We start from the raw sequence: 24,079 nt of genomic DNA, 5'->3' as shown, positions 1-24,079 counted from the left end.
AAGGGGAGAAAGAGAAACCACGGAGCATTTCAACTCAGCCCTATTAAAAACAACAACAAGAGACTGTGTTAAATGCATCTGCCATCTAACATATACTTTGGCCCTGAGGCCGAAATCACATGTTACCAGGAATGCATAGTTGCCCCTGACTCTCTTCTCTGCACCTCCCTGGTAATGTTTCCTTAAAGGAGGCATGTGGCATGACATCATCATCATGTGTAGAGTTTTCCTGCCTATTGTCTGGCAGATAAGGGTGGAAGCAGGGCGATCCCAAGTGTGAGATCACATCACACTTCTGCTGTAACTAGAGACTTAGGAGAGACATGCAGAGGAGACATGAATCAGTGGCAGGAAAATGTTTCTGGTAATGGGTAGTGGCCCATCGGCCTTCAAACCCCTGCCATTGCTATACATCTCCCCTTCCAGCTAGTGCTCAGAAAGACTTGCATCTGAAACACTGGAGGGCCACTCCCAGGTGGACCAATCAGCCCTATGTGTCCCTATGATTCCACCCTGGGAACTTCTAACATTGTATTTCAGACGCTACTAAAGGTTACTGTTAATTCATACTGTCAGCTGTTACTAACTGGCATCCTTTATCTGCTTTGCTTAGTTAAAGAGGTCTTCAGAATGTATAATAATGGACCATTTTCAGGGGCATGTTTTTGTATTTTTAGGAAGAGAAATTCCCAAGTTCACCAACAATTTGTTCATCCAACACCAATCAGAAATTGCCACGCTCCTAATTTGATGAGAGTGATAAGTTGAACATCTCTACAATTACATATATTCAGGAGTCCCCTGTTCTTGGTAACTCTTTTGCTCTGTACCTGGCAGGTTAAATAAATCTCCCATAACTGACCTGTTTCCCATTTGAGCTGTCGGTTAAGTAATGAATTAGCTATTTGATGGGGAATAAGTGTAGATATACTGCATGTAGTTGTCTTATTGTTAGTTTCCTATTGCTATTTTACTGTGGTCGTTTTATTTTAGAATGGTTCTCCTACCTGCATTCTAAACATTTTGAGGTATCCAAGATTAAATTCCTGTATGTTTTTCATCTTCTTCTGTATTTTATTCCGTATCTTGCAGTATTATTATTCCGTAGGCAATACCTCACAGGCATTAAAGCTTGGCAAAGCAGTAATTGGTCCTAAGCATCTAGGCCTGAATTATGCAAGGGTCACTGCTTCTCCTCCTTTTGCTTGTAATGGCAGTCAGAGCCCCAAACTCTGCCACTTTGTTTCCTTATGAGCACAGACCTGTGTATGCACAGTATCCAGGGCTTAAATTGCATGGGACTTCTGATTCCCTTAAGATGTGTTGGCGTGCAACTCCCATAATTCCCAGACATCACAGGCTGCTGGTCATGCTGGCTGGGAATTATGGTTGCTGCAGTCCAACACATCTGGCGGGCACCAGGTTGGGGAAGGCTGCCCAACATCAAAAGAAGTTGAACCTCTTCCAATGTTATTATTATTATTTATTACATTTCCACACCGCCCCATAGCCGAAGCTCTCTGGGCAGTTTACAGACGTTAAAACATTAAAAACAATATAAAACATTTAAAAGCCATTTACATAAAAGCACACAGACAATATACACAAACAACATATAACTAAAAACAACTTTGAACCATCACTCATAACTAAAGACACATTCAGGACCGATTAAATACATCAAGAGAGTAGACTTAGGTGTATATTTAATACAGTATGTCTGTTTCGATGAACCTGTTATATACCAGTTCTTGCTTAACCTTTGTTGAATTGTGTGTGTGTGTGTGTGTAAATTCCTTTGTCTCCCATTTGTACACAACCAGCATTCTCAGAGCAATCAGTGAATACGAATTCATTAAAGCGAATGAATAAGAACACATTTTAAAATACAAGTGACAGTAACTTACTAATACAAGCTCAGTTGGTCAAGATCGCTGTGCATATGAATTGGGTAGTTCCTCCCCAGCTTTAGTAATTTCTCTAGAGACTCGAAGATGAAAATGAGGCAGATCAAAGAGGCAAACGCTTCTTCCGTAAAGCGAGTTATGTAGCGGACAAGAGAGCTGGCATCTGTTGCCACAAGTAAGATGCACATGAAAGCAGTCCAAAGGCCAATGCAGGTTCGTAGGGAAAGGTAAGAAAGCCCATAGTCTCTGCAAAAGTGGGCCAAAAAGAAAAAGGGAATGAAAGGGGGGAAGTGAGAATTATTGAATGCAGAGCTGTTTCTGATCACACAATCACAAAGCCATACAGGTGCGAAAGCCTCCATGCAACTCCCACCTCTTGCTTGTTAATCTGTCAACACCTTTTCCCCTTCCTCTCCAAAGCACACATAGCACAGATGATCAGAAAACATCCTAGGGTGGATTCCAATCACTTTTATTCTGAGCATCCCATTCAAGCGGTAATAATCTTTCTTTCTTTTGACCACTATCGGTCTTAAGAGAAGTCTATTGTGAAATGAGCCCTCATCTGATGAGACATTCAGGTGGCCACTGAATCTATTTACTGAATCCACCCCTACTTTTGCCACTCCTCCCTCTCCCTGCCCCACTATTATCATAACTCATCCCATATAATTTCTATATTTCTGGTAATTTCTGGTAATTCTCTATTTCTGGTAATTTTATTGCCAGAAGCAGCAAGGGATGGAGTCACAGTGGAATGGCAACTAAACTGCTCTTACAGTGTAAGAACTGGTCCAAAGCCTGTTTCATTTATGGAGCTCTCCTCTAGCAGGGATACTCTTTTTATGTAATGCCCAATTGTATATCTATATATGTCTGCAGTCACAACGAACATTTGTGGCTCTGTAGAAATCCACATACAAAGGGCAAAGCTTGTGGGGAAGAGGATGCCAGGATGAAAATACAAGTTTAGACTCCATTATACAAAGTATTCCTAATTTATACCACCAATTTAAAATTTATATTCAAAGCACAAAAGATGCAATCCAACAAGGAATTAAGCAAAGTTTAACCAAGTGAAGTCAAATGGGCTTAAGTGCTTTTTGCTCTGTGTTGGATTGTGGCCCAGCTCTACTAGTCTTATACTCTAAAGGTGCAATCCTATACATATTTAGACAGAAAAAAGTCCTACAACTCCCAGCATTCCCCAGCCTGCCATGCCTTATTCCGTCTAAATACACATAGGATTGGGCCTTAAGGTTAGAACAGATATTTGAACAATATCTCCAGTCACAAAGAACTCCTTCCTAGATTACACGGCTTTCTCTTGCACGAGTATTATAAAATCCAGCGACCCAGCACCATATGGGCAGGGCTGTTGACATGGGTCTTTTCCCCCTGACTGGGGCCATGTCAGGAGTGAGGGTGCCAATTGCCTCTGTCAACATGGCTGCATCATTCACAGCAGCGCAATCACACAAGATTGCACGATGAGGGAGCCACTTTGATATTTGTCCATTTTATAGTGAGTATTTTACTTCTAGAGTATTACTAAGAGAGTAATCTTGTTGTTTTTTTTAACAATGATAGGACATCATAAAAATAAATTTTTACCCGAATAAAATACTTTTAAGCATTGCACTACCATAATGTTAATTCCAATAATCTGTATCTCCAAAAATGGTGAATGAGCCAGAGAACCTTCATTCGTTTCAAACACAAAGTTCAGGAAATTTATTTTTTAAAAGCTTTCCAATCTGGGGCTTCATTTTATTCAGCACACCTATTTCCCACACGCTACACAGCATCTCACTTTAGCCCACACAGTGATCCCCTGGTGGTGCATGAAGGAGACCTTGGGGATCACAGGGAGAGTTGGATGTTGCAATCCATACAACATCCTTCATGTAATCCTTTAAGGACGTGGAAAACCACAAGCATTGTCACACCTTCCTTTTGTGTCTGTGTGTAGTATTTGCTGCCACACTCAGGTCAGGCTTCCTTTTAATAGGAGGTTGATGGCAGATCTCAGCAGATTATATTACCTCTGTTTACAGTTACAGCTCCAGGGACAGGGAGGGCATCAAGGGTAGGCATGGGTGAGCACCTGCCAAGGGCCCACACCCCAACAGGGGCCCTCTGACAAGAGCCCAATCAAGTTGCTGTTCTTCACCATTGCAACCTGCTTGTTCACCTGTCTCTCACTCTGGCCCAGACAACAGTGGTGGTGAGAAAAAGGAGCAGGAGATGCCACTGCCTGCTTGCTCCCTGGCTCCCTGCCTGCCTGTCAAGCAAGCAAGTGGCAGCAGTGATGAGAAAGAAAATGAGGAGATACAGAAACTGGTGACAATGGCAATGAGAAGGAGGCCCACTGAGGGTGTCTTGCTCAAGCTCCCCCCCCCCAAACCTGGAGCCAGCATTGTTTGGGGGTACAGCTGTTGTCACCCACCACAGCCAGGGTTTGAGTGTGAAAGGAGGAGAGAGGCAACATCTCAAGAAAACCATCTTGGTTCGTGATACTAATTGCAACTATTTCTAGGACTCTGAAGAGGAAGGGACATTGCCCCACTTCAACTAGGGACAACGTACCACATCACATGCAGCAAAATCAAACTAGATTGCTATTTCCCGTTTTCTGCTTAGCTTGCACCATGGGCTGGCCATGCATCAAGATTGCATCAGCCTGTGATATTCTAATCTGATCACACACACAGCAAAAAATAGATAGATAGATAGATAGATAGATAGATAGATAGATAGATAGATAGATAGATGAGGTTATTTTTTTTCTCCCTTTTGTGAGTGGTTGTTTTTTATTTATTTATTGCCCATTAGAGAGCCCCCAGCCTTACTTGCAGAACTTGAACAAAATTTTCTCAAAGACCAGTACCGGTCCGGTACTTCCCAAGATAGTGAGAGGCTGGCCAGCAAAGAGGGAATACACCACCCCAGTCATTGAGGCTCCAAGCAAGGATTCTATTGCACTCTGCAGATTTAAGCACAGACATAAGAACAGGAGAACCATCACATTAGGTCAGGCCAACGGCCCATGTAGCTCACCGTTATGACTCCAACTAATTCCAGATTCTGCAAAGGAGACAGAGCTGGGACTTTCAGAGGAACTGGTATATACAAAATAACCCCCACATTTAGGCTACTTTAAATTCCTCTCTGTAGTGATTGTTAGATTTTTCTCTGTACTGACACAAGCTTCTTTTAACGGAGAGGGGAGGGGAAGGATATTTGCACTTGTGTGGAGAAAATACCCTTTCCCCATAAAAGGGTCTTTGTGCGGAGAGAGATGGCACAGGGAGCAATTTCAAGTACTTCCTACATGGCAGCCCTTTCCGAATCCCACAGTCTCAGCTTCTGAAGTGACAAGGTATTTCTCAAGATCAGCTAATCCCAAACAGCACCACTCCTTCAATTACATTCACAATCGCTAATGCCCTTAAAAACTACATTCTACCGATAAGCACAGCAGAAAACTTGTTTTTAAAAGGTCCAGTCATTAAATACTCTGACTGTGAATGTGACAACATGGCTGAAATGTGTTCAGGGCTAATTAATCAAGGAAAGTAATTTTAAGAATGAGCTCCTAGTCTCTGTTCTAAAAGAGATTATGGACAGTGAGTTTTCTTCTATTAGAAATGAATATCCAAAGGCCACATTCTGCAGGTGGTGTGACATTCCATAACTTAAAAAGATGTGTCACTGGCCACACAACTGGGCAATAGATTCTGGGGCTGTTTACTAAAAATATTGGCTCCATTAATCCTGAATGGCACACATACCTGAAATATAGAACAACAGTGGTGAAGTTAAATGTCCACTGCTTTTGTAATGTCACCGCTTCTGCTGTCCTCTACCTGAGAATTACTCATAACACATGAAAGGAGGGGAAAAAACTTTCTTACGATTTGTCCGTCTGTTGCTTCTCCAAGCAACCCCCCAAAGGTGATCACAGGAGACATGCAGGCACAGTACAGGAAGAGGAAGGAAGCTAAACACTGCAAATTCAAAGCATCTCTATAGTCACTCCAGTACCAAGGAGCTTTCCGTTTCACATCCAAGATCAAGCCACCGAAGAGCCTGCAAAGGAAAGACAGGAAGATTACTACCCAAAGGTAGACAGATTCATCATTTGATCCCCAGAGGCGAGTTGACAAAAATGGCCTGGAAACAAACCATCTTCCACCATCTGAGCATTAGAAGTGGTGTGAAAGTGGTATTAATTGTGTACACACTCATCCCATTATCATTTCTGTTCACAGGTTCTGCAGGTTTTTGTACTGCTATAAAAAAAACCCCTCTACAAAACTGATTTGACTGCAAGTGAGAGTGGGACTAAAGAAGGGTGTGCGTGTGTGTGTGTGTGTGTGTGTGTGTGTGCACATGTGCATAAGCACACCATGGGGAATAATGCCTCTATTATACCACCTTAAAAATGATTGTCTGTTTACAGCCACCACAAACAGGAAGCCACTTGGGACACTGGGTCTGACCTGGGGCTAATTCAGGCTTTACTTCCAAGCAAGGGATTTGCACATGCTAGCATCACTTAGGGAATGCTGGCTGGGGCATGCTAGGAGCTGTAGGACTTTTTCCATCTATACAGGCACAGATTTAAAAGCCCTTACACTTTTAAATCTCCACTAACGCAGCATCTAAATTTACTGCTGTGCTCCTTAACACTAGTCACTAGCCTTCTCAGTAGGGCCCTGAGTGCTAGCAAAGGTCATCTGGACCAATGCTTCAAAGAAGAAGATGTACTTAGGCAGCCACTGACAACTCTTGTGGCTAGTGCCAATTTCACTGGGAGACCCTGAGTTCTAGTGTTATGGAAGAGGGGAAGCTGCCTTAGCAGAAGCCATTAGAGGCACACAGAATTCACCTTCCTGTTCTCTGGAGTTCTGGCCCGCTGTGTTCTTCTGCTTCATCATGACAAATGCTTCCATTGGGGATTCCTGGCGTTCCTGGTGTCTTTCGTTTTTCCTAATGAAATTGGAACATTATGAACCATCTCATTAATTTTTGCTACTTCTGACCATGGAATCAACGAGTTTAAATACCCTCCGCAGCTGGTGGCGATCGGAGTAGGCAAGATCCATAGGAAAGCTCCTGGAAGGGAGCGACCGAGATGAGCAAACGGGAGTTTCACATGGGACTGCTCTAAGAGGCAAAGAAGGGGTGGATCTGTAGATCTTGAGCTGAGCTGGTGGCTTATCGGAAGGCTTTTTTGCTCTCTGTGGTTTGGGATTTCCTTCTTTCTCCCTCTGCTTAGCCTGCCGATTCACCTAACTCCGCCTGCTATCATGGCTGGGATTCTGTGTTCTCGTTCTGGCTTTTTGCTCTCCTTGGTTTGGACTCTTTTCCTCATTCCCCTGATGCTTAGGCTTCTGAGTCACCTGCCTCCTCTTGTGGTTGGGAACATGTATTTTTTCAAACTGCCTTTTTTTCTTAACTAAGGGTGCAGTCCTATCTGGATAGGCTTCTCCTGCCCTGCATTTATGGCCGCGGGAAGGCGGAGCGGGGGAGGAGGCTGCCGGATGACACATAGGATGTGTCATACCAGCATTTATGCCTTCCATGCCCCAGAGCACTCCCTGGAACACCCTGTTTTTGCTGCTTCATGCTCCTCTTCCAAGCATGAAGCTGTTCCATGCTGCCTCACAGGCAGCACGGAAGGGGGGGAAGGTCAGTTCTCCGGGAACCACCCTTGGAGCACAAGCTCCGAGGTCAGTTCCTGGAAAACCAGATCTCCTATGGCCGTCTAGCCACTGACTAGCGGCCACAGGATTACTCCCTCCAGGATGGAGCTTTGGTGGCTCAGTCACCTGACTCCGCCTGCCGCTATAAAAGCCTGTGGCTTGTAGGTAGGACTACAGTCCACACAGGGGAGAATCAGAACACGTGAGCGACCAGGGCAGGTTTGTGGCAAACCTAACAGGCAAAGAGGGGGCACATCTGTTCATTCTGAGCTGGCCTGTGGCTTGTTTGAAGGGGGGTTGTTAGTTTGCTTTGGCCTGGGAGATTTTCTTCTTAGGCTTCTGAGTCACCTGGTTCAGCCTGCTATTTTGGCTGGGGTTGTGTGGTGGCGGTGGTGGCGGTGTGCTTTGCTCTGTTTGGCTTGAGCTTATTTCTCATTCTCTTTATGCTTAGGCTGTTGAGTCACCTGACTCATCCTACTACTGTGGTTGGTGCGGTGTTTTGTTTTTCAAACTGCTATTTTGATCAGCACGGATACCTTTGCGAGACAAGGAGAATACCATATTAGCCATTCTGCAGCAGGACTCTACCATGGAGAATGAGGATTTTATACCACCAGAAGCTGGGACTTTATTCTCTAAGGAATCCTTCCTTCCAACTACTAGGTCACGCTACCCACATTGGCTTCAATTGGTTTTTATTACCTAGAACATCATCTAAAATTGTTAATATAAAGACTCCCTACTTTCTCTCTGTGATCCACCGGTGAAGGAACCCATGTGCTTCGACCAGGATGGAAAACACTTCTGAGAATATCTGGACTTTACATTCCCGAAAATGGAGGATCAAACATTCCCCCCTCTTTCTTCCCAGCAAAACCAAGGGTAGCAGGAAATTCCTGTAACCATCACATGACCTGCTGGGCCTACTTTGAATACCCGCAGATGCCTCCTGCCGCACTACACCTTGGGGCTAGCCTGAACTTGCAGACAATGTGACTTCACCATCCAGTCACTATTTTTCTCCCCGTACACGTCCCCCAACAACCTGCCTTTTTGGAACATCTTGCCTGGTGAAGAGATCCAGGGGTGCCCCTCCCATGAGGTAGGGTAAATCCCCTGCCTCAGGCGGCAAAGCAGGAAGAGCAGCAACTTGCATGCTCCCCCTCCTGGTCAGGAGGGCCCCCGCAGGTGCCGCTGGATGGGCAGATATTCTGGACAGCCTCGCTGGCTGCTCTCCCACTGTGGTAATTCCCACAGTGGGAGAGTGGCGTCAACAGGGCTCTCTGGAGATGCTGCCCTGCCCAGTGGTACAACAGCAGGTGTTTCAGAGAGCCCTGCCAGCCCCATTCTCCCACTGTGGCAAATGCCACAGGGGGGAAAGCAACCAGCAGGGCTCTCCAGAGCAACCACCCACCCTCTTGCTCGCCCTGAGGATCCTCCCAGGATGATCCAGTGGGTGGGATAGTTCTCTGAAGAGCTGCATCAGTCGAAAAAAGCAACCAGTGCAGTTTTTCAGAGAGCAAGCCACACCCAATTGCTTGACTCTGAAAGAGTGCTCCTTCATGGCCAGGCACGGGGGGCAGGATGTCCCAGTAAATTGCCAGTACTATCTCCAGGGTCACCCCTACCTCAAGACTCTCTGGTTCCTGGGAGTAAGAGACCAGCGTGAGCAAACAGGGGCATTTTGCATGGAAGTTTAGCGGAGAAGGTTGAGGGGGAGGCTCATGGAAATGGCAGAGTCATCTGGAGATCCTAGCACCACGGACACTGAGGGAGCAATCCTAGTGTGCTGCATTCAGCTTGGTAGAATACAGATTGTGCAGGCCTGCTCCTGACTACAGGGCTGGACAAGGCCAAATGTTCCTAACTATTTCAATTCATGTTGGCCAAAAAAGCTCCACCCATATTACCACCCGGTTGCATCACCCACAGTGAACCACTTCTGTCCATGCAAATGCCACACACAAGCCATCAAGAAGTTTTTGCTGGTGCAACAGTGCACCAGAAGTCAAATAATGTACATAGCATCATGTGCACACAATCAGAATATCATAGTTGTGGTACCTGAGACACAGCATAGAAACGTTTTTCCTCCATCTGCAATGTGCCAAAATGCCTGAGCATGCTCTGTGGGGCCTTAGCGACAGGCAGACAAGTAGAAAGCTTTCAAATCTATCATGATCTTGATATACTCTAACACTATCCACCTAATGTAGAAAACAGCCTACTCCAGCATAAGACTTTTCTTCCAAAAGTGCAGCTGTTGCATTGTAGCATGCTAGAGAAAATAGTCGTGATTTACCTGGGAAGGGAGATTTTTGGGTGGCTCAATTCTAATCGATGGATCCCATTCTCCAGGTGGTAACACTGTCACCTGATCTAAAAATTCATCAATCCCAGCCAAAAGATCACTGCGGTCCTTGGCTTTGTAAGCAACATCGTGGAAAACCTATAGACAGGAGACCAAGAGAAAACCATCAGTTTATTACATTAACTCTGAAATAATAACAACAAAAGCAATTAGAAATTTACAGAATGTCTCATCCAATAAATTATTTGCATGAGCAACTATTGGCTTACATGTCCTGAAAAATAAGGTATGAAACAGGTAAGGAGGCACTTTACATTGGATGACCTTGTTGGTGGAGGAATATTCAGGCTTTGGGGATATACAGGATATTACCAAGCAGAAGGGTTCTGTGTATCTCAAAAAAAAAAAAAAGAGCATACTGGCAAATGCAGTGGCTCCAAGGACCACACCATTATTAGATGCTTTTATCAGGGGTTTCTCTGCATTAACTAATTTTCACATAGTTTCTTCTACTATATACTGTTGACAACCTGCACATTTTGCTACTATGAACAAGCTGTTCCTGAATTTGTACTTGCTTTTTCCCCTTCTAAATACGTAATTTCACAAAATAAGTACCAGCCTTAGCACAATGTCTCTTATTACTAACAATAGGTTTCCAAATCCTACATTCTAGTCATTATGACATTCCTCATAGTGCTCAAATTACGGAAAAGTTTGGGGGCCCTTAACAAAACCCACAAGCCCCATCTTCGGACGCCTCCATTGCCTTCTAAAAACAGCAGCTAAGGGGCCATCACTAAAGGTAATGGAACTGCCTGCCCCATGCTGCTTCCCTGTAATTCGAGTACTGATGTCTCCTCTATCCTTACGTGGAGGGTGGGGGTTGCTATCCTTCCCTCTGTTGCACACGCCTGCTATTAATCAGAGCAGCCTTTTTGCGACACTGTTGCTTTTAAAACGCTCTTGAGGTTAGGATAAAATGTTAAACTAACCACAGGTAGACTCAAATAAAAGAGAGTGATGGAGAAATCACCACATTGTGACTTTTTCCTATTAAAAATGATCATATAAACTTCCCTTTGGATGAATTAGTACAGAACTGGCTTCAAAGTGTTGCTGCTGAGAATCGCACTCCACCCCCAAACCCCGCAATGACGTCTAGGCACATTTAGCTTTATTATGATAACATCACCTTGTGTGTTTTCCCCAACCACTTCCAGTGGTCAGTGATGGAGAGCAGAGATGGAGAAGCAAAATGAAATTGTTTTCAACAGCAAACCCATAATGTCTACTACTGCCTTCAGGCCCTGTGTTGGGGAAACTGGTCAGAAATGAATTGGGAACAGACTGTCATTCCTTAGTCTGCTGTTACTGCTGACTGCTGAGGGAAGGGGTAATGCCAGATAGCTTTTTATAGGGCCGCACACCTATTTTTGTGTGAAATTTGCTGTAGGCACATGGTTCTTCAGTGACCCTAAAATGTTCCTCTCTTGTCCACAGCTTCAAGTATGCATCTAGTTCCATGACTGGATATGGGTATTACCTGTTAACCAAAGCAATGCAAACAAACTAAAGAGTTCAAACAGTGTTTTGTATTATTTAGTGTACCTCATCAGTCATGAGGGTAGCCATTGACCTTCCAATTTCATGATATTGCTGTCCTTTCCCTAGTGGACCCAGCAAGATAAACAAGAACCTAGGCATAAAAAAGAGGGAGAGAACATTTTTGTTATACAATGGGCTATATGTTTTTAAGGTGCTTGGAAGTTACGTTTCCTTTAAACAAGCGGGGACCTGTAAAATGCCACAAGCAAAGGAGGCATAACTGGATGAAAAGGATGCATGTGTTCCAAGGCCTTCCCCTCTGCCCAGATACTTGGGGGGGGGCAGGACTGGACCACCAAATATGCACCCCCCCAACCCAATCCCCTCCCACCTTTAGACATCAAGCTGAAGTGTCAGGCTGCTCCCTTCCTTTCAGGTTAACTTCTAGCCCCAGCCAGGTGAGGACTCATTCCCACGCACTACCCTTGGCCTTCATCAGGCAGGGGAAGTAACACCCATCTCTCTCCCATTCACACAATGCACCTTCCCGCAACAACAGGAGTTTCAATGTCAGCACCATGAGAGCGAGATCTGAGTAGGAACAGAAGCGAAGGGACCATTCTAGACTGCCCACTCTGTAGCCCAGAAGATTCTACATTATTTATTTGGGACAGGTCCCTAGAGGAAGACAGTCTGGCCAGCTCCACACTTTATACAGCAAACGTGATTGCTGTATGTAAACCAATGTTTCCGGAAGTAAACACACAATGTGGCCAACATACATGTATATAAATACATCTTTAGTCTCCCGTGTACAAGCATCCTGCAAGTGCACATATATATATATGTCATCTGTGTGCTTGTTGTTTCTATTGTGGTGTTGCACTGATGTTTTCTGCAACAAAAATATAACATGACTGACATGCATACATGTAAATGCTTAGAGAAACACTCATGCACAAACATCTTGCAACCCTGGCCCAATCAAGATTCCAAGATGCATGTATACAGGTGTTTAAAGATGCATATGTGTGTGTGCCATCCATACTTAGCATGTTTGAACTACCAGTATAACAATGGTGTACATTCAAACAACATGCTGGTCATGTAATGTGTGGAACTGCTCTGTGTCTCTCCTAGCATGTTCAAATGACTGAAGGAAATGGTATATCTTTGCAGGGGCTGCTGGGTGCATTGTGGTTATGTAATTGTAAACGAGGAGCGTCCCACAGTTGCTGGGTGGCAGTGGATGGGGAAGAAGGGAGGGAGGTATTAAGGACTATGAGGTACCTCCTGTACCAAATTGCTTATCCTTATAGGGTTGGCCAGAATATTTTGTATCTAAATAGGAAAAAGCATTGGCTTGGATCCTAATTCATCACTTCATGAGCTCAAGGCAGATAGCACTAACGGAAGAGAGTCTGAATGCAACAGAAGGTGTTTGCACTAAAAAAGCTGAGCTGAACCATGAGTTAGTAACTGTTCACAAAGATGCCATGGACACGGATGGTGCACAAGAGTTAGCACAGTACATTCACCTGATCCCCCGAGAGGGCACTTTGAATGCCATAATCTTGATCATAACAGCTATCACCGTAGCACTAAAAACAAAACATTAATTCAGCAAATGAACTGCACACTGTTCATTGGCTCAAACAATTATTTTATTGAACAGAAACAGTAGATCCAATAGCGGCATAAAATAAATAAAACAACCAAGTTTTGAAGGACTGCAAACAGATTTCCTACTGATGCTGTGCAGTGTTCTTAATTCTAGTATTTCAGCAGGGCACCTATCCATGGCTGCCATCCTTCTGGCCTGGAAGGTACCACAATGTCTGATCCCATTAGAAATGCCTCTGGCTGATCAGCTGTGGAGAGAATGCGAGAAGAATGAAATTTCAGGCATACCAGCCCTGAAGGTGACAGTTCTCAAGAGCTGTACAAGCAAATTTCCTAACTGATGCGCACATACCATTACCAGCAACCAATTAAACCAGACCAAAGCTTTAGCAAAACCACCCTCATCACGGTTACCCAGTCGAGCTTAACCTGCTCCAACATACTGAACTAAACTACATACTCACACTGCTGTAATATCGTCTCTGTATTTGCCCCAATATTCATCAAGTATGAAACTGGGGAACACCTATGGACTGAAGGACTGTGCTCATGCTTAGACTGTTGTCCACCAGCAGTTACCTTTTGCTGCAGGATGCTACCTCATAATGACTACTTGCATCCCATCCTCTCAGTGCTCCCAGGGTTGCATTCCCTCTGCAGCAAACTCCCAATCTCCATTCTCATTGCTGCCACCTTCTTTTCTCTCCTCCTCCTGATCATGGCAGACAAACCTGTAAGATGCTGTTACACACATGTGCATTTTCATTAGCGCAGGGGGGTCACCACAGCAACCCACTCCCACTCACAGGGCCATAGTGCACTTTGTGCAACTGTCATATGGGTCCAGCACATACAAATGGGGCAGTTGCACAAGTAGTGTAGAGTCTATAGGGTTGTACAAGAATCCCCTGCCATATACCCTTCCTAATGGAGGTTGCAAAAACAGCAGCAAAACACATTGCATTCCCAAAGAACATCGTTCCCCAGAGACTAGATATTGGGTTCTAAGGGTGTCTCTACATTAAGGAAAAAAACCATACCCTTACCAGGCTTTTTTCTTCTGGAGTCTTTCCACGTTCACTACAGGCTCCTTTAGATGGCGACCAACGGGCGACCACGTAATTTGTAATTGAAAACTTCCCCTCTTGGCAATGCTCCATAAGGTTCAATGAAACAGCACCATCTACTGGCTGTATTACAGCACAACGCTGCCTTTACACACTGGGGATATCCTATTATAATTTTAAATAGTGCATTATCTCTGGTCTTTTTTAAAGCGAGATTACTGGAGGAAGGCGCGGGAGATGTCCTGCAGGTTGATGATGTCATGTAAAGGACCCACAAACTTCCGTGAGTGGCCAATCACAAGTGTGCACTAAATCACTCATGTGGAGAAGCCCTAAGCGGTGGGGACTTACCAAGAAGCTTTGTGACTCCAAATGGCAGATGTCCTATTGCATTCCAGCATGTTCTTATAATAAGTATTCTGGCAGGTTTGCAGTCTTCTCCTGTCATTCCGCACCAGCACGGCCCGCTCGGTAGAGGTCTGCCTTAAGCTGCTTCCATTTGGAGCACAGCTGTGTTGTTGCCCTTGTGAACCCCGGCTGCTCCACCTTGTCTCCCCTCTGCTGCCATGTAGGAAGCATTGGCACTCATATCTCACAGTCACTGGTCTCTACTGGAAGAGGCAGTGACTATCTGCCTACAAAATTGTGAAGCATTACTTTTACCACAAGTTGGGACTCAAGCAGTGTGTTTCCACTAGTGCAGTGCAGGATTCTGAAATGCATTTTCATTTCCCTGAATGAGTGAGCGATGATGGAGAGCATACTCTTAAGGGCCCAGTTGTATGCTTCTGTTTGTGTGCATGGCCTTCTAAAAGTGTTTAAAAGCTTTGGGAATAGGAGTCTTCTGCCAGACATATTGCAAGATTTCAATTACCATAACCAACACGCAGTAGCTTTTAAGTCTTTCATGGTTATTTTAAAAATGCTACAGTGCGCTATATATTTTGTACTGGTGTCACTACTCTGAGTAGTATGACACACTTATCCAGGAGCCACCCATACCTAGCAGGCATACGTTCTAGGTCTGCACTTATTGTTGACGTTCAGAATACATAGCTATTATGTGCACTTCCTGGGAAACATGTGCAAACATCTGTGAAAATCCCACGCAAATTACAAACTGTGTGTTCAAGCTGTGGAACATCTTCCTGTTCCTATATATTGCCTCTGAATCCTAAGGAGCAATGATACGGATATGTGTACAAACCACAATTCGAATTATAGTAGGGAACTGAGCAAGGGCACGAAAACCATCTTCTGTGTCTGCCAGATGCTCGGGCGTTGTAGGGATCTCTGTCAACGCCTCTACATTTTCCACAATTGCATCAATGAATACATTAAATGAGCAACTGACAGAAGGTTCAGGAAGACTCAGCGCTTCACCAATAACGCTTTTGGAGCGATTCAGTTGCAAGTTCTCCTAGCCCAACAAGGATTATATGCAGAAGAGGTATGCTTCCTGGTCCTCACATTTTAGATCTTAGCTGCCCCTCCAGAATATGCAGCAAATGCACATGCTCAAACCGATAAGGCTCTACACACTACTGATAGGATCCATCTTCCTGCAACGTGTGATGCGCCATCTTCGCCGGGACAGGCATTGTGTTATAAGTCATAATACAGTTAAAGAAAATAGCAACCCGTTGCTCTTAGCTGGTAATCTGCAGTTAAAGTAAAGTAACCTCTCTGGCTATTTCCAAGCCAGGAAGCCTGATGGAGCGATGCAAATAGTGAGCAACCAAGCTCTGTGGGTACACATGTAGGCCGAGGAAGGATCCACTGCCTTGTCACCCACTGGCTATGGAACAAATTGTGCAACAAGTGGCACTGGGCATGCACAATGGATTAAACACCCTGGTCCATGTATGTCTACTGGTATAGTTTCCCTGGTTTGCATGAGATGCCACAGTCAGTGCTTAGGTACTGCAATGCTAGAATGCTAGTCTTGTGCAATTCAAGAGTAGCTTCTACAAACATGATGTTTACCAAGATTTAAGGACACCAAGTAATATGACCAGTGCACATACTGCAGCAGGAGAGCTCAGCCAATGAGGAGGTAGACAGGGCTGGTTCAAGGGGAGGGCAAGCAGGGCAGCTGCCCCATTACAGTGGCAGCAGTGGTAGCGTTCTGGCTCCTCTCCCTCCTAACTTGTGCCTGGTGCTGAGAGGGCTGCAGCTGCACGTCACTCTGCTGCTGGCCCTGCCAGGAGGCCACATGCCTCGTTGCTCCGGAGACAGTATCTCACTCTGAGGGGTTCTGGGTGAGATGGCTTTGAAGACTGCCTATGCTTGCCTCGAAGTAAGGCATAGCATGACAGGCAGGCAGAAGTGGCACTCCCCTGCCAGGGAGAGGAAAGAAGATGAGGAAGAGGGTGGTGGCAGCAGTGGCTGGGGCAGGGGGAGGAGAAGAAGGAAGTGGGGGGCTGGAGGGAGAGAAAAGAGAGAGAGCTGTAGGCAGACACCTCTCAGCACGAGGAGGAGACAAAGGTAGGAGTAGTTCTACACCAGTGGTAGAAACAACTCTAACCAGTGGAGCACATAGTGGTTCCAAGGTGACCTCTCAGGCATTCAGCATATCCACATTAAGGAGCAACAGTGGACACAATGTGGTTCTCATTTTTCCACTGCTAAGTTCATTCCAGCCTGTTTCCAGATTGGATCGCAAATTGGGTTTTTCTGTCTGCATGAACTTTGATATACATCTTTGTGCACTTTTATCAAAATCTATGCATTTTTGTACACACTTTTTCAAGTGTACATATTTTTTGCAAGCAATTTTTCCACTGAATAAAGTGGTTTTGTGCATACTTTTTCAAACGTATACATTTAGTTATTTCGAACTGTGTCACGATGTCAGTAAAGTACAGATTTCAATGACTTAACTGTATTTTGAGATGTGTTCAGGTTTGGGAAGTGCAAATTTAGCAAGTTCTCACTGAAATGCAAACCGAACAAATTTCTCACCCTTTCGTAGTAAGGGGACATGTTGAAGAAATATTGTACAAGTTCTGCAACAACCACAGATTTCTTTTACTGAGTCTTGCACTAACGCTTGTGCAACCATCTGCTAAGTACTGATACTTTGCGTTAGCAGATCTCAGGATCCAAGCCAAGGCTTGCTTAAGCTGCTTTTTACATTTGTATTCTTACAGAAGTATGTTTCTACTATTTTGACTCTGGAGCAAAACCAGAAAAACTATTGACAGTTTCTGCTCAAAGCCTGGAAAGGCAGAGGTCATGTAGGTAAACTGGAAGGCCCTTTGGAGGTTGGAATCTTTCCCCTGCCGCATAGCTGTAAGCCTATTGCTCCACACCCCACCCCCAAATCTTGGTCTGTCTGCTATTACCAAGTCAATATCCCAACAATCTTTTTATCCCCAAGTCATAAACAATAAAAATAACATTCCAGATTCTGCAACAGCAAAATCTCAAAAAAAAAACCCTGCACAACCAAATTACATACATGCATAAAAGTTCTCATACATTATTATTATTATTATTATTATTATTATTAGCCCCACTACCATCACCAGAAACTCTTACCTGGTAGGGAGTGGAATTTCAGTCATGCCCTGGAGAAGAACAGCTGGTGATAAGCGCACAAAGGCAACAATGGGTCGAGTAAGAAAATCCAGCTCTCCAATTAGAACATTTGAAGCTTCTGCTCCAACGGGCATCTTCTTCATAAAATGAAGCTCCGCCTAATTCCAAAGAAGAGGGCATAATTTCTAGGGCTGAAATGAAATGGAGCGGAGTGCTTTTGACAAATATTTTGTCTGCCAAACAAGGCATTCCCTTGTTTGCACAGAACTTTCTAGAGAACCCTTCTTCACTGACTTCCACAAATATATTTTTTACAAGAGAACACTGCACAGAGATGCACCCCCAAACACACATTCAGATGAGACACCTTCACACACCATATCTGGTATTCACATGGCAGCAACAGTGCTCTGTTGTGATCCTCTTTGCATTGTGAGGCTCTTTGATCCATTTGGTGCCATTTTTATTTGAAAAATAGCCCTTTCTGCTAACAGAAACATTATCACACAGGCAACCTGGCTGAGGAAGTTAATACAGAGTGAATGCCTATTGAAGATTAATTTAGTTTGGCCTCACATACCAAAACTGATTGGCTGTGTGATGCTGTCACAGCTACTAGAATAAAGATTACTAAAAGCAAAAAATGACACCAATGCTGCACCGATCAGTGTTGTGAAGAGCTGCAAATTGGTGCCCAAAAATGTACATTGTGAGAGATCTTTTAAGAATTTCTTTTTCACACTGAAAATGTGTTTGCTGGTAAACATTTGTTTCAACCCTAGTAGTTTCCTCTAAAATCAGCACATAACTTCTAGGTTTTTCTCTCTTCCCCAAATGTACATCAAAGACATACATTTAAAAAGTGTTCCATTCTAATTAATAACCTAAGAGCAATAAAGCAGAGATCAGTCTTCCCCTAACTGACCAGTCTCATTGACTAATTGCTCAAGCACCACAAGACCTGTCTGGACTTCATATAGCCCAGATAATTCAACACACCCAGAGCACAAGGCCGATGGTGGAATTACATGTTACAAGAGAAATATGACATCCGCTGTTCCATGTTTTGCTTGTTACAGTGAGGAAGACATTTGCAAAGGAGTATTAGGAGTCCTTTCATCTGCAGGAGCCTTATGCTGGATCCAACCCTTACTTTAGACACAACCCATTAATTAGATCTTCTCCTTATTTATTTTTTTTAACAAAAAAAAGGATGGCAGAGGAGTCTGATCTTCTGGCTTTGAAGATGGGTGAGTAGGTTAGATAAACTGGGTCTGGAATGTTTCCGAATTTTCTGTTTGCGGAACTGAAGTCAGAACATCTTGGGGACGCTTTGCTTGATCAAAGGTTTAATTTGATGACCTTCAGGAAAGAATGCAAACTGCAGGCATAAGTGTGAACGTTATCTCCTGCTTTTAAGTTGTGTAATTTTATGATGTTTTAAATCTCAATGGAATTTTATGTGATCTTTTTCATTTTGGTAAAACAAAAGTCAAACAGCAATGAACAATGAATAAATAAGGCCTCACTTTGCTCAAGTCTGTTGGGGTAGTATCGTGGCTCAATCCATTTCTTACGTCTAAGGAGTGCGAAGGAGGCTGGAGATTCAGTGTGTTCATTCCTAGGAGGAAAATATGAAATAATTCTAGATGAAAAGATACTTTGATGATTAGTTTCAACATATGGCTATCACTGGATCTATTTTCATTAAGTGCCTGTTTATATGCATGAAATTAGATACACAACAACACCTCTCTCAACACAAAATACATGGAATGTTTGCTTTCACCCTCATGTCCTGTGGTACATGGATGTTTTTTGTTCATGAGAATGACAGGTGCATGAAGGAGAGATCTCATGAACTTTTACTTCAGCTTAACAAACCCTTAATGTCTGTTAGCTCCTGAACTATTCTAACTGTAAGATTTAGCAGTATTCCATTTAAAAGAGCAATATTTAGCTTTACACTTGAACTAAGTGGCAGGGCCATCTCACTGGTGTCTCCCCAATTGTGGAATGCTCTCTCCAATTTAAGATGGTGGCAAGTCTATCCGCTTGGGCCCCATGCTCCTGTTTGGCAGTGCTGGGCTAAACAAAATTAAAGGAGGCCTTAGAGACCCAGTATCAATCGAGGTGGTAGGGCCACCACTTGCCCTAATATGCCTTGTGCTGGCACCAGGCCTGTTTGCAGTGCTTCAGTAATGACAGTGAGATGATAGTAATGTGTGTTTTTAGCCTGATGCTGTTCCAGGAGAAGCAAGCACCTAGCTAGTTATAAAAGGGCTAGCTATAAAAGCTATGAAAGGACTAAGAGCCTGTCAGATGGCAGCTCTGTCAGGCAGGTGGGGTTTTGGCTATACCCCAGGCTCCAAACATGGCCATATCTAAATAAATAAAGCCAATACTACTGGGGGCGGGGGGCAAGGCTCATGCCTTATACCAACTCCGGCTAATGTCAGGAGGAGATAGAATTTAGGGAGATGCACCTTTGTTTGCTAGACTGCCCATGGCTAGACTCCCCACAGGCTGCTTCCTTGCTGTTTTCATTTTCCAGGAAGAACCTGCTGCTAGACTTCTGCAAACAGATGCTGGCAACCTGAAAGCCTTACAGCACAATCCTGTATGTATCTCCTCAGACGTCCTATTGAACTCAGACTCCCAGGTAAGTGGGATATAGGACTGCAGCCTTAAACAGACAGTGTTGTCAAAACCATGACAGAGACTTCCCCATGACGCCAAGGGGAGGCAACCTGGTGCCCTCCAGATATCTTGGAATGCAACTCCCATAAGCCCCAACTAGCACGGCTAATGGTCAGAGATCATGCAAATGGTAATCCCAAACATCTGGAGGGCACCAGCTTCCCTATCCTTGCCCTGCTCCATCCACTGGATGACTTAATATATTTAGCGCTTGCCTGTTTCTTGTCTGGTTTCCCAAAGATCCTGTTCACAGAGCAGGGAAGAAAAGTCACAGTGGTTCAGTTCTGACAATACTCACCCCCTAATGCATGGAGAGGTCGTGGGTGCACACAGCTCCTCCCTTCTTACTTGGCACACTGTCTCCAACTTCACCGACACCACCTGTACTCATGGGGAAGGACTGTCTGATTTGAGCCTACATGCATACAAATTCCATGGTTAAGAAATTAACCATGAAGTTGTAGGCAAGTAGACTGAAATCAGGCCATCTCCCTGCATGTACAGTAGTGACAGCAGAAGCAATGCACTTGGTGGGAGGGGAGGAGCTGCATGTCCTCACTCCCCTCCATGAATTGGGTGGGCTGGGGGGGGAGGTATCATCTGAACCAGCCTGGTGCTTCCCTTATTCCCCCCTCCAGATATTGCTGAAAGGTGGGTGATCCATCAGAAAGAGCAGCAGTGGCCAGCAGTGGCACTGAGGGATTCACTATATTAGGGTGCTCCCTGTAAAAGCCTGTTGCTTTTGGTTCCAACAGCTAGAAATATCCAGAGGCTTCTGAATGCATCATAGGGCAGTGTGCAAACTGGACCACAGTGGCCAGAGCCCAAGTATTCTCACCTGTCTTATCCATCGAGTGAGGATCGGACTTTTTCTGGCCAGCGTCAGCAAAAGGGCGGACAATAGGGAGGAGGGTTTTTGTCTTCTTCTCATTCTGATGGTGATGCTTCTTCAGGAGGGCTTCCCAGACTTTTTTACGGGTGATTTCATCAAAGTCGCTACTAGATCCAGACTGTTCCAGAACCATGTCTGAAAGAGAGACCTGTTGAGTCACTCAAATACAGTGCAGATTAATACAGTTTCTCTTTTGTTTTCTTTTTTATAATTAATTTTTTTAATACAGTTTCAGTTATGAATGGGCAAGCTCATTTCTAAATGAACAATTTGGTGAATGCTTAGGCTGGATTAACCATTATGCTGAGTAATCATTGTGCCATTGGTGCAGACGGGAGTTTTCCTCCCAATGCAAATAGCAGCTTCAGAGGAACCATTTTTGTCAAGACTGCAAGAGGGGAGGAAAGGCTTATGCTCCCCCTCCGCACCTGCTCCAATCAGGATTCTCTCTCTCTCTCTTTCGTTTTCACATACACACACACACACACACACACACACACAGCAGCTGCTACTATCTGCATTTTTTTAATGTGTGTGTTACATGCAAAGGCACATTTAATATCACTTCGAGTGTGGCCCTTTGTATGGAGGAATGTAAACAGTTCCTTGCTGGATCAGACCAAGATCCTTCTAGCCAAGCTCTCGGTTTTAAAGAGGAGTCAGGTGGATCTGGGAAACTCACAAGCAAGACATGATTGTAATGGTCCATTCCTCTTGTATGTCCCCAGCAACTGGTATTTAGTGGCATACTGCCAACAAATATGGAAGTAGCTTTCACAGCTAGTTGCCTTTGGTAGACCTACTCTCCAGCAATTTGTCAAACCCAGCCTTTGTCAACTTGGGTTCTTCCAGATGGTTTGGACTACAACCCTAATCATCCCCAGTCAGCATGATGGCCAGTGGTCAGGGATGATGGAACCTGATTGGAAGAAACTTGGAAGAAACTGATTATCTAGACCCATTTCAGTCGGGCTTCAGGCCTGGGCATGGGACAGAAACGGCCTTGGTCACCTTGGTGGATGATATGAGGAGGGCTCTGGATAGGGGTGAATGCTCCTTCCTTGTTCTCCTCGACCTCTCAGCGGCTTTTGATACCGTTGACCACGGTATCCTCCTGGACCGCCTGGAGGGGTTGGGCATTGGAAACACTGTATTGCGGTGGTTCCAGTCCTTCCTCTCTGGCAGGTACCAGAGGGTAGCACTGGGAGAGGAGGTTTCGGACCCGTGGCCACTTACTTGTGGGGTGCCACAGGGTTCCATCCTCTCCCCGATGCTATTTAACATCTATGTGAAGCCACTGGGGGCTATCATCAGGAGGTTTGGGGTGCAGTGTCATCAATATGCGGATGACACTCAGCTCTACCTCTCATTCAAATCTTCACCAAGGTTGGCCGTAGAATCCCTGTCCAAATGTCTGGAGACGGTGAGTGGCTGGATGGGGAGGAATAAGCTGAAGCTCAACCCTGACAAGACCGAGGTACTTTTGGTGGGAGACAAGAGGAAGCTGGGGGATGTTGACCTGGTGTTGAATGGGGTACAGCTACCCTTGAAAGACCAGGTCCGCAGCCTGGGGGTCATTTTGGACTCCCAGCTGTCCATGGAGGCTCAGGTGTCAGCTGTGAGCCAGACAGCGCTGTATCAACTCCATCTGATACGGCGGCTGCGCCCCTACCTTCCCGACCATCTGCTCCCATCGGTAGTACATGTCCTGGTCTCCTCTCGTTTAGACTACTGTAATGCGCTCTACGTGGGGTTACCCTTGAAGACGGTTCGGAAACTGCAGCTGGTACAGAACGCGGCAGCTCGCCTGATTAAAGGCAGCCGCCGGCGAGATCACATCACTCCAGTGCTGAAGGAGTTGCACTGGTTACCAGTTGTTTTCCGGGCCAAATTCAAGGTGTTGGTTTTGACCTTTAAAACCCTATATGGTTCCGGCCCAGCCTATCTTAAGGAGCGCCTCCAGCAACACCAGACAGGTCGCTTAACAAGATCAGCCTTGGATGGCCTTCTCTCTGTCCCATCAGCCAGGACAGCTAGACTGGTGGGGACGAGGGAGAGGGCCTTCTCTGTGGTGGCCCCCACTCTGTGGAACTCCCTCCCTAGGGAACTCCGTCATGCCCCCTCTTTAATGAGCTTCCGTCGTGCATTAAAAACGTGGTTGTTCAGGCAGGCATTTGGGGTGGGTTAGGGTATTCTTTTTAAAAAAAATTTATGGTAAAATTTTACTGTTTTAAATTGTTTGTGGTGGGTTGTACATCGCCCAGAGTGGCTGGGTGACCAGTCAGATGGGAGATTAATAAATTTAATAAATAAATAAATAAATAAATAAAAACCTATGGTCCAAAACAGGGATCCAGGTTGGGGGAGGCTGGTCTAGCTTTTATTAAAAGCCATCTAAAATAAGGAAAGCAAATACTGGGGATCTGGAGCTAGTATGAAAAACAGAATACAACCAAAGAGGAAGGATGGGATGGGATGGATGACTGAGAGATATTGCGTGAGAGCTAAGGAAGCATGGGATTGTTTTTGCTTGAGCCTGGTGTGTGAGTGAGAGCGAGTGTGTGTATGAGAGACAGGCAGGCAGGCAGGTAGAGAACACCCTAGCTATAAAAGCAACATGGATTGTGTCAGAAAGCTGTTGGCTCCCAAATACATATATTTCAGTGTTAATTTCCAACCATTTAAAAAGAAAAGCATATGAAGAATTGCCTTGTCATTCATTACACCATTAGTCTCTACCTAGCCCACTACCACATATCTGCCCTAACTGACAGTAA

The 24,079-nt window shown here is 44.8% G+C and overlaps 1 protein-coding gene across 2 annotated transcripts in view; it reads right to left on the bottom strand.

The window, feature by feature from the left end:
* Window positions 1–24,079, bottom strand: part of SLC4A8 (solute carrier family 4 member 8) — a 128,166-nt gene that overhangs the window by 26,562 nt on the left and 77,525 nt on the right. For both annotated transcript variants that reach the window (XM_084836880.1, XM_084836879.1), the window contains exons 6-14: window positions 21,249–21,437; window positions 19,240–19,331; window positions 17,711–17,868; window positions 11,541–11,628; window positions 9,921–10,067; window positions 6,802–6,902; window positions 5,825–5,999; window positions 4,760–4,893; window positions 1,908–2,153 (exon numbers count right to left, since the gene is read on the bottom strand). In XM_084836880.1, coding sequence (XP_084693006.1) covers window positions 1,908–2,153; window positions 4,760–4,893; window positions 5,825–5,999; window positions 6,802–6,902; window positions 9,921–10,067; window positions 11,541–11,628; window positions 17,711–17,868; window positions 19,240–19,331; window positions 21,249–21,437 — 1,330 coding nt within the window. The remainder of the gene's footprint in view (window positions 1–1,907; window positions 2,154–4,759; window positions 4,894–5,824; window positions 6,000–6,801; window positions 6,903–9,920; window positions 10,068–11,540; window positions 11,629–17,710; window positions 17,869–19,239; window positions 19,332–21,248; window positions 21,438–24,079) is intronic.

This window comes from Heloderma suspectum, chromosome 2 (assembly GCF_057233095.1).
Source record: "Heloderma suspectum isolate Gila_16-S chromosome 2, 16-S_ref, whole genome shotgun sequence".
Classification (NCBI taxonomy): Eukaryota; Metazoa; Chordata; class Lepidosauria; order Squamata; family Helodermatidae; genus Heloderma; species Heloderma suspectum.
Note: the sequence above shows the minus strand (reverse complement) of the source record. Positions and strands in the feature narration are given on the sequence as shown.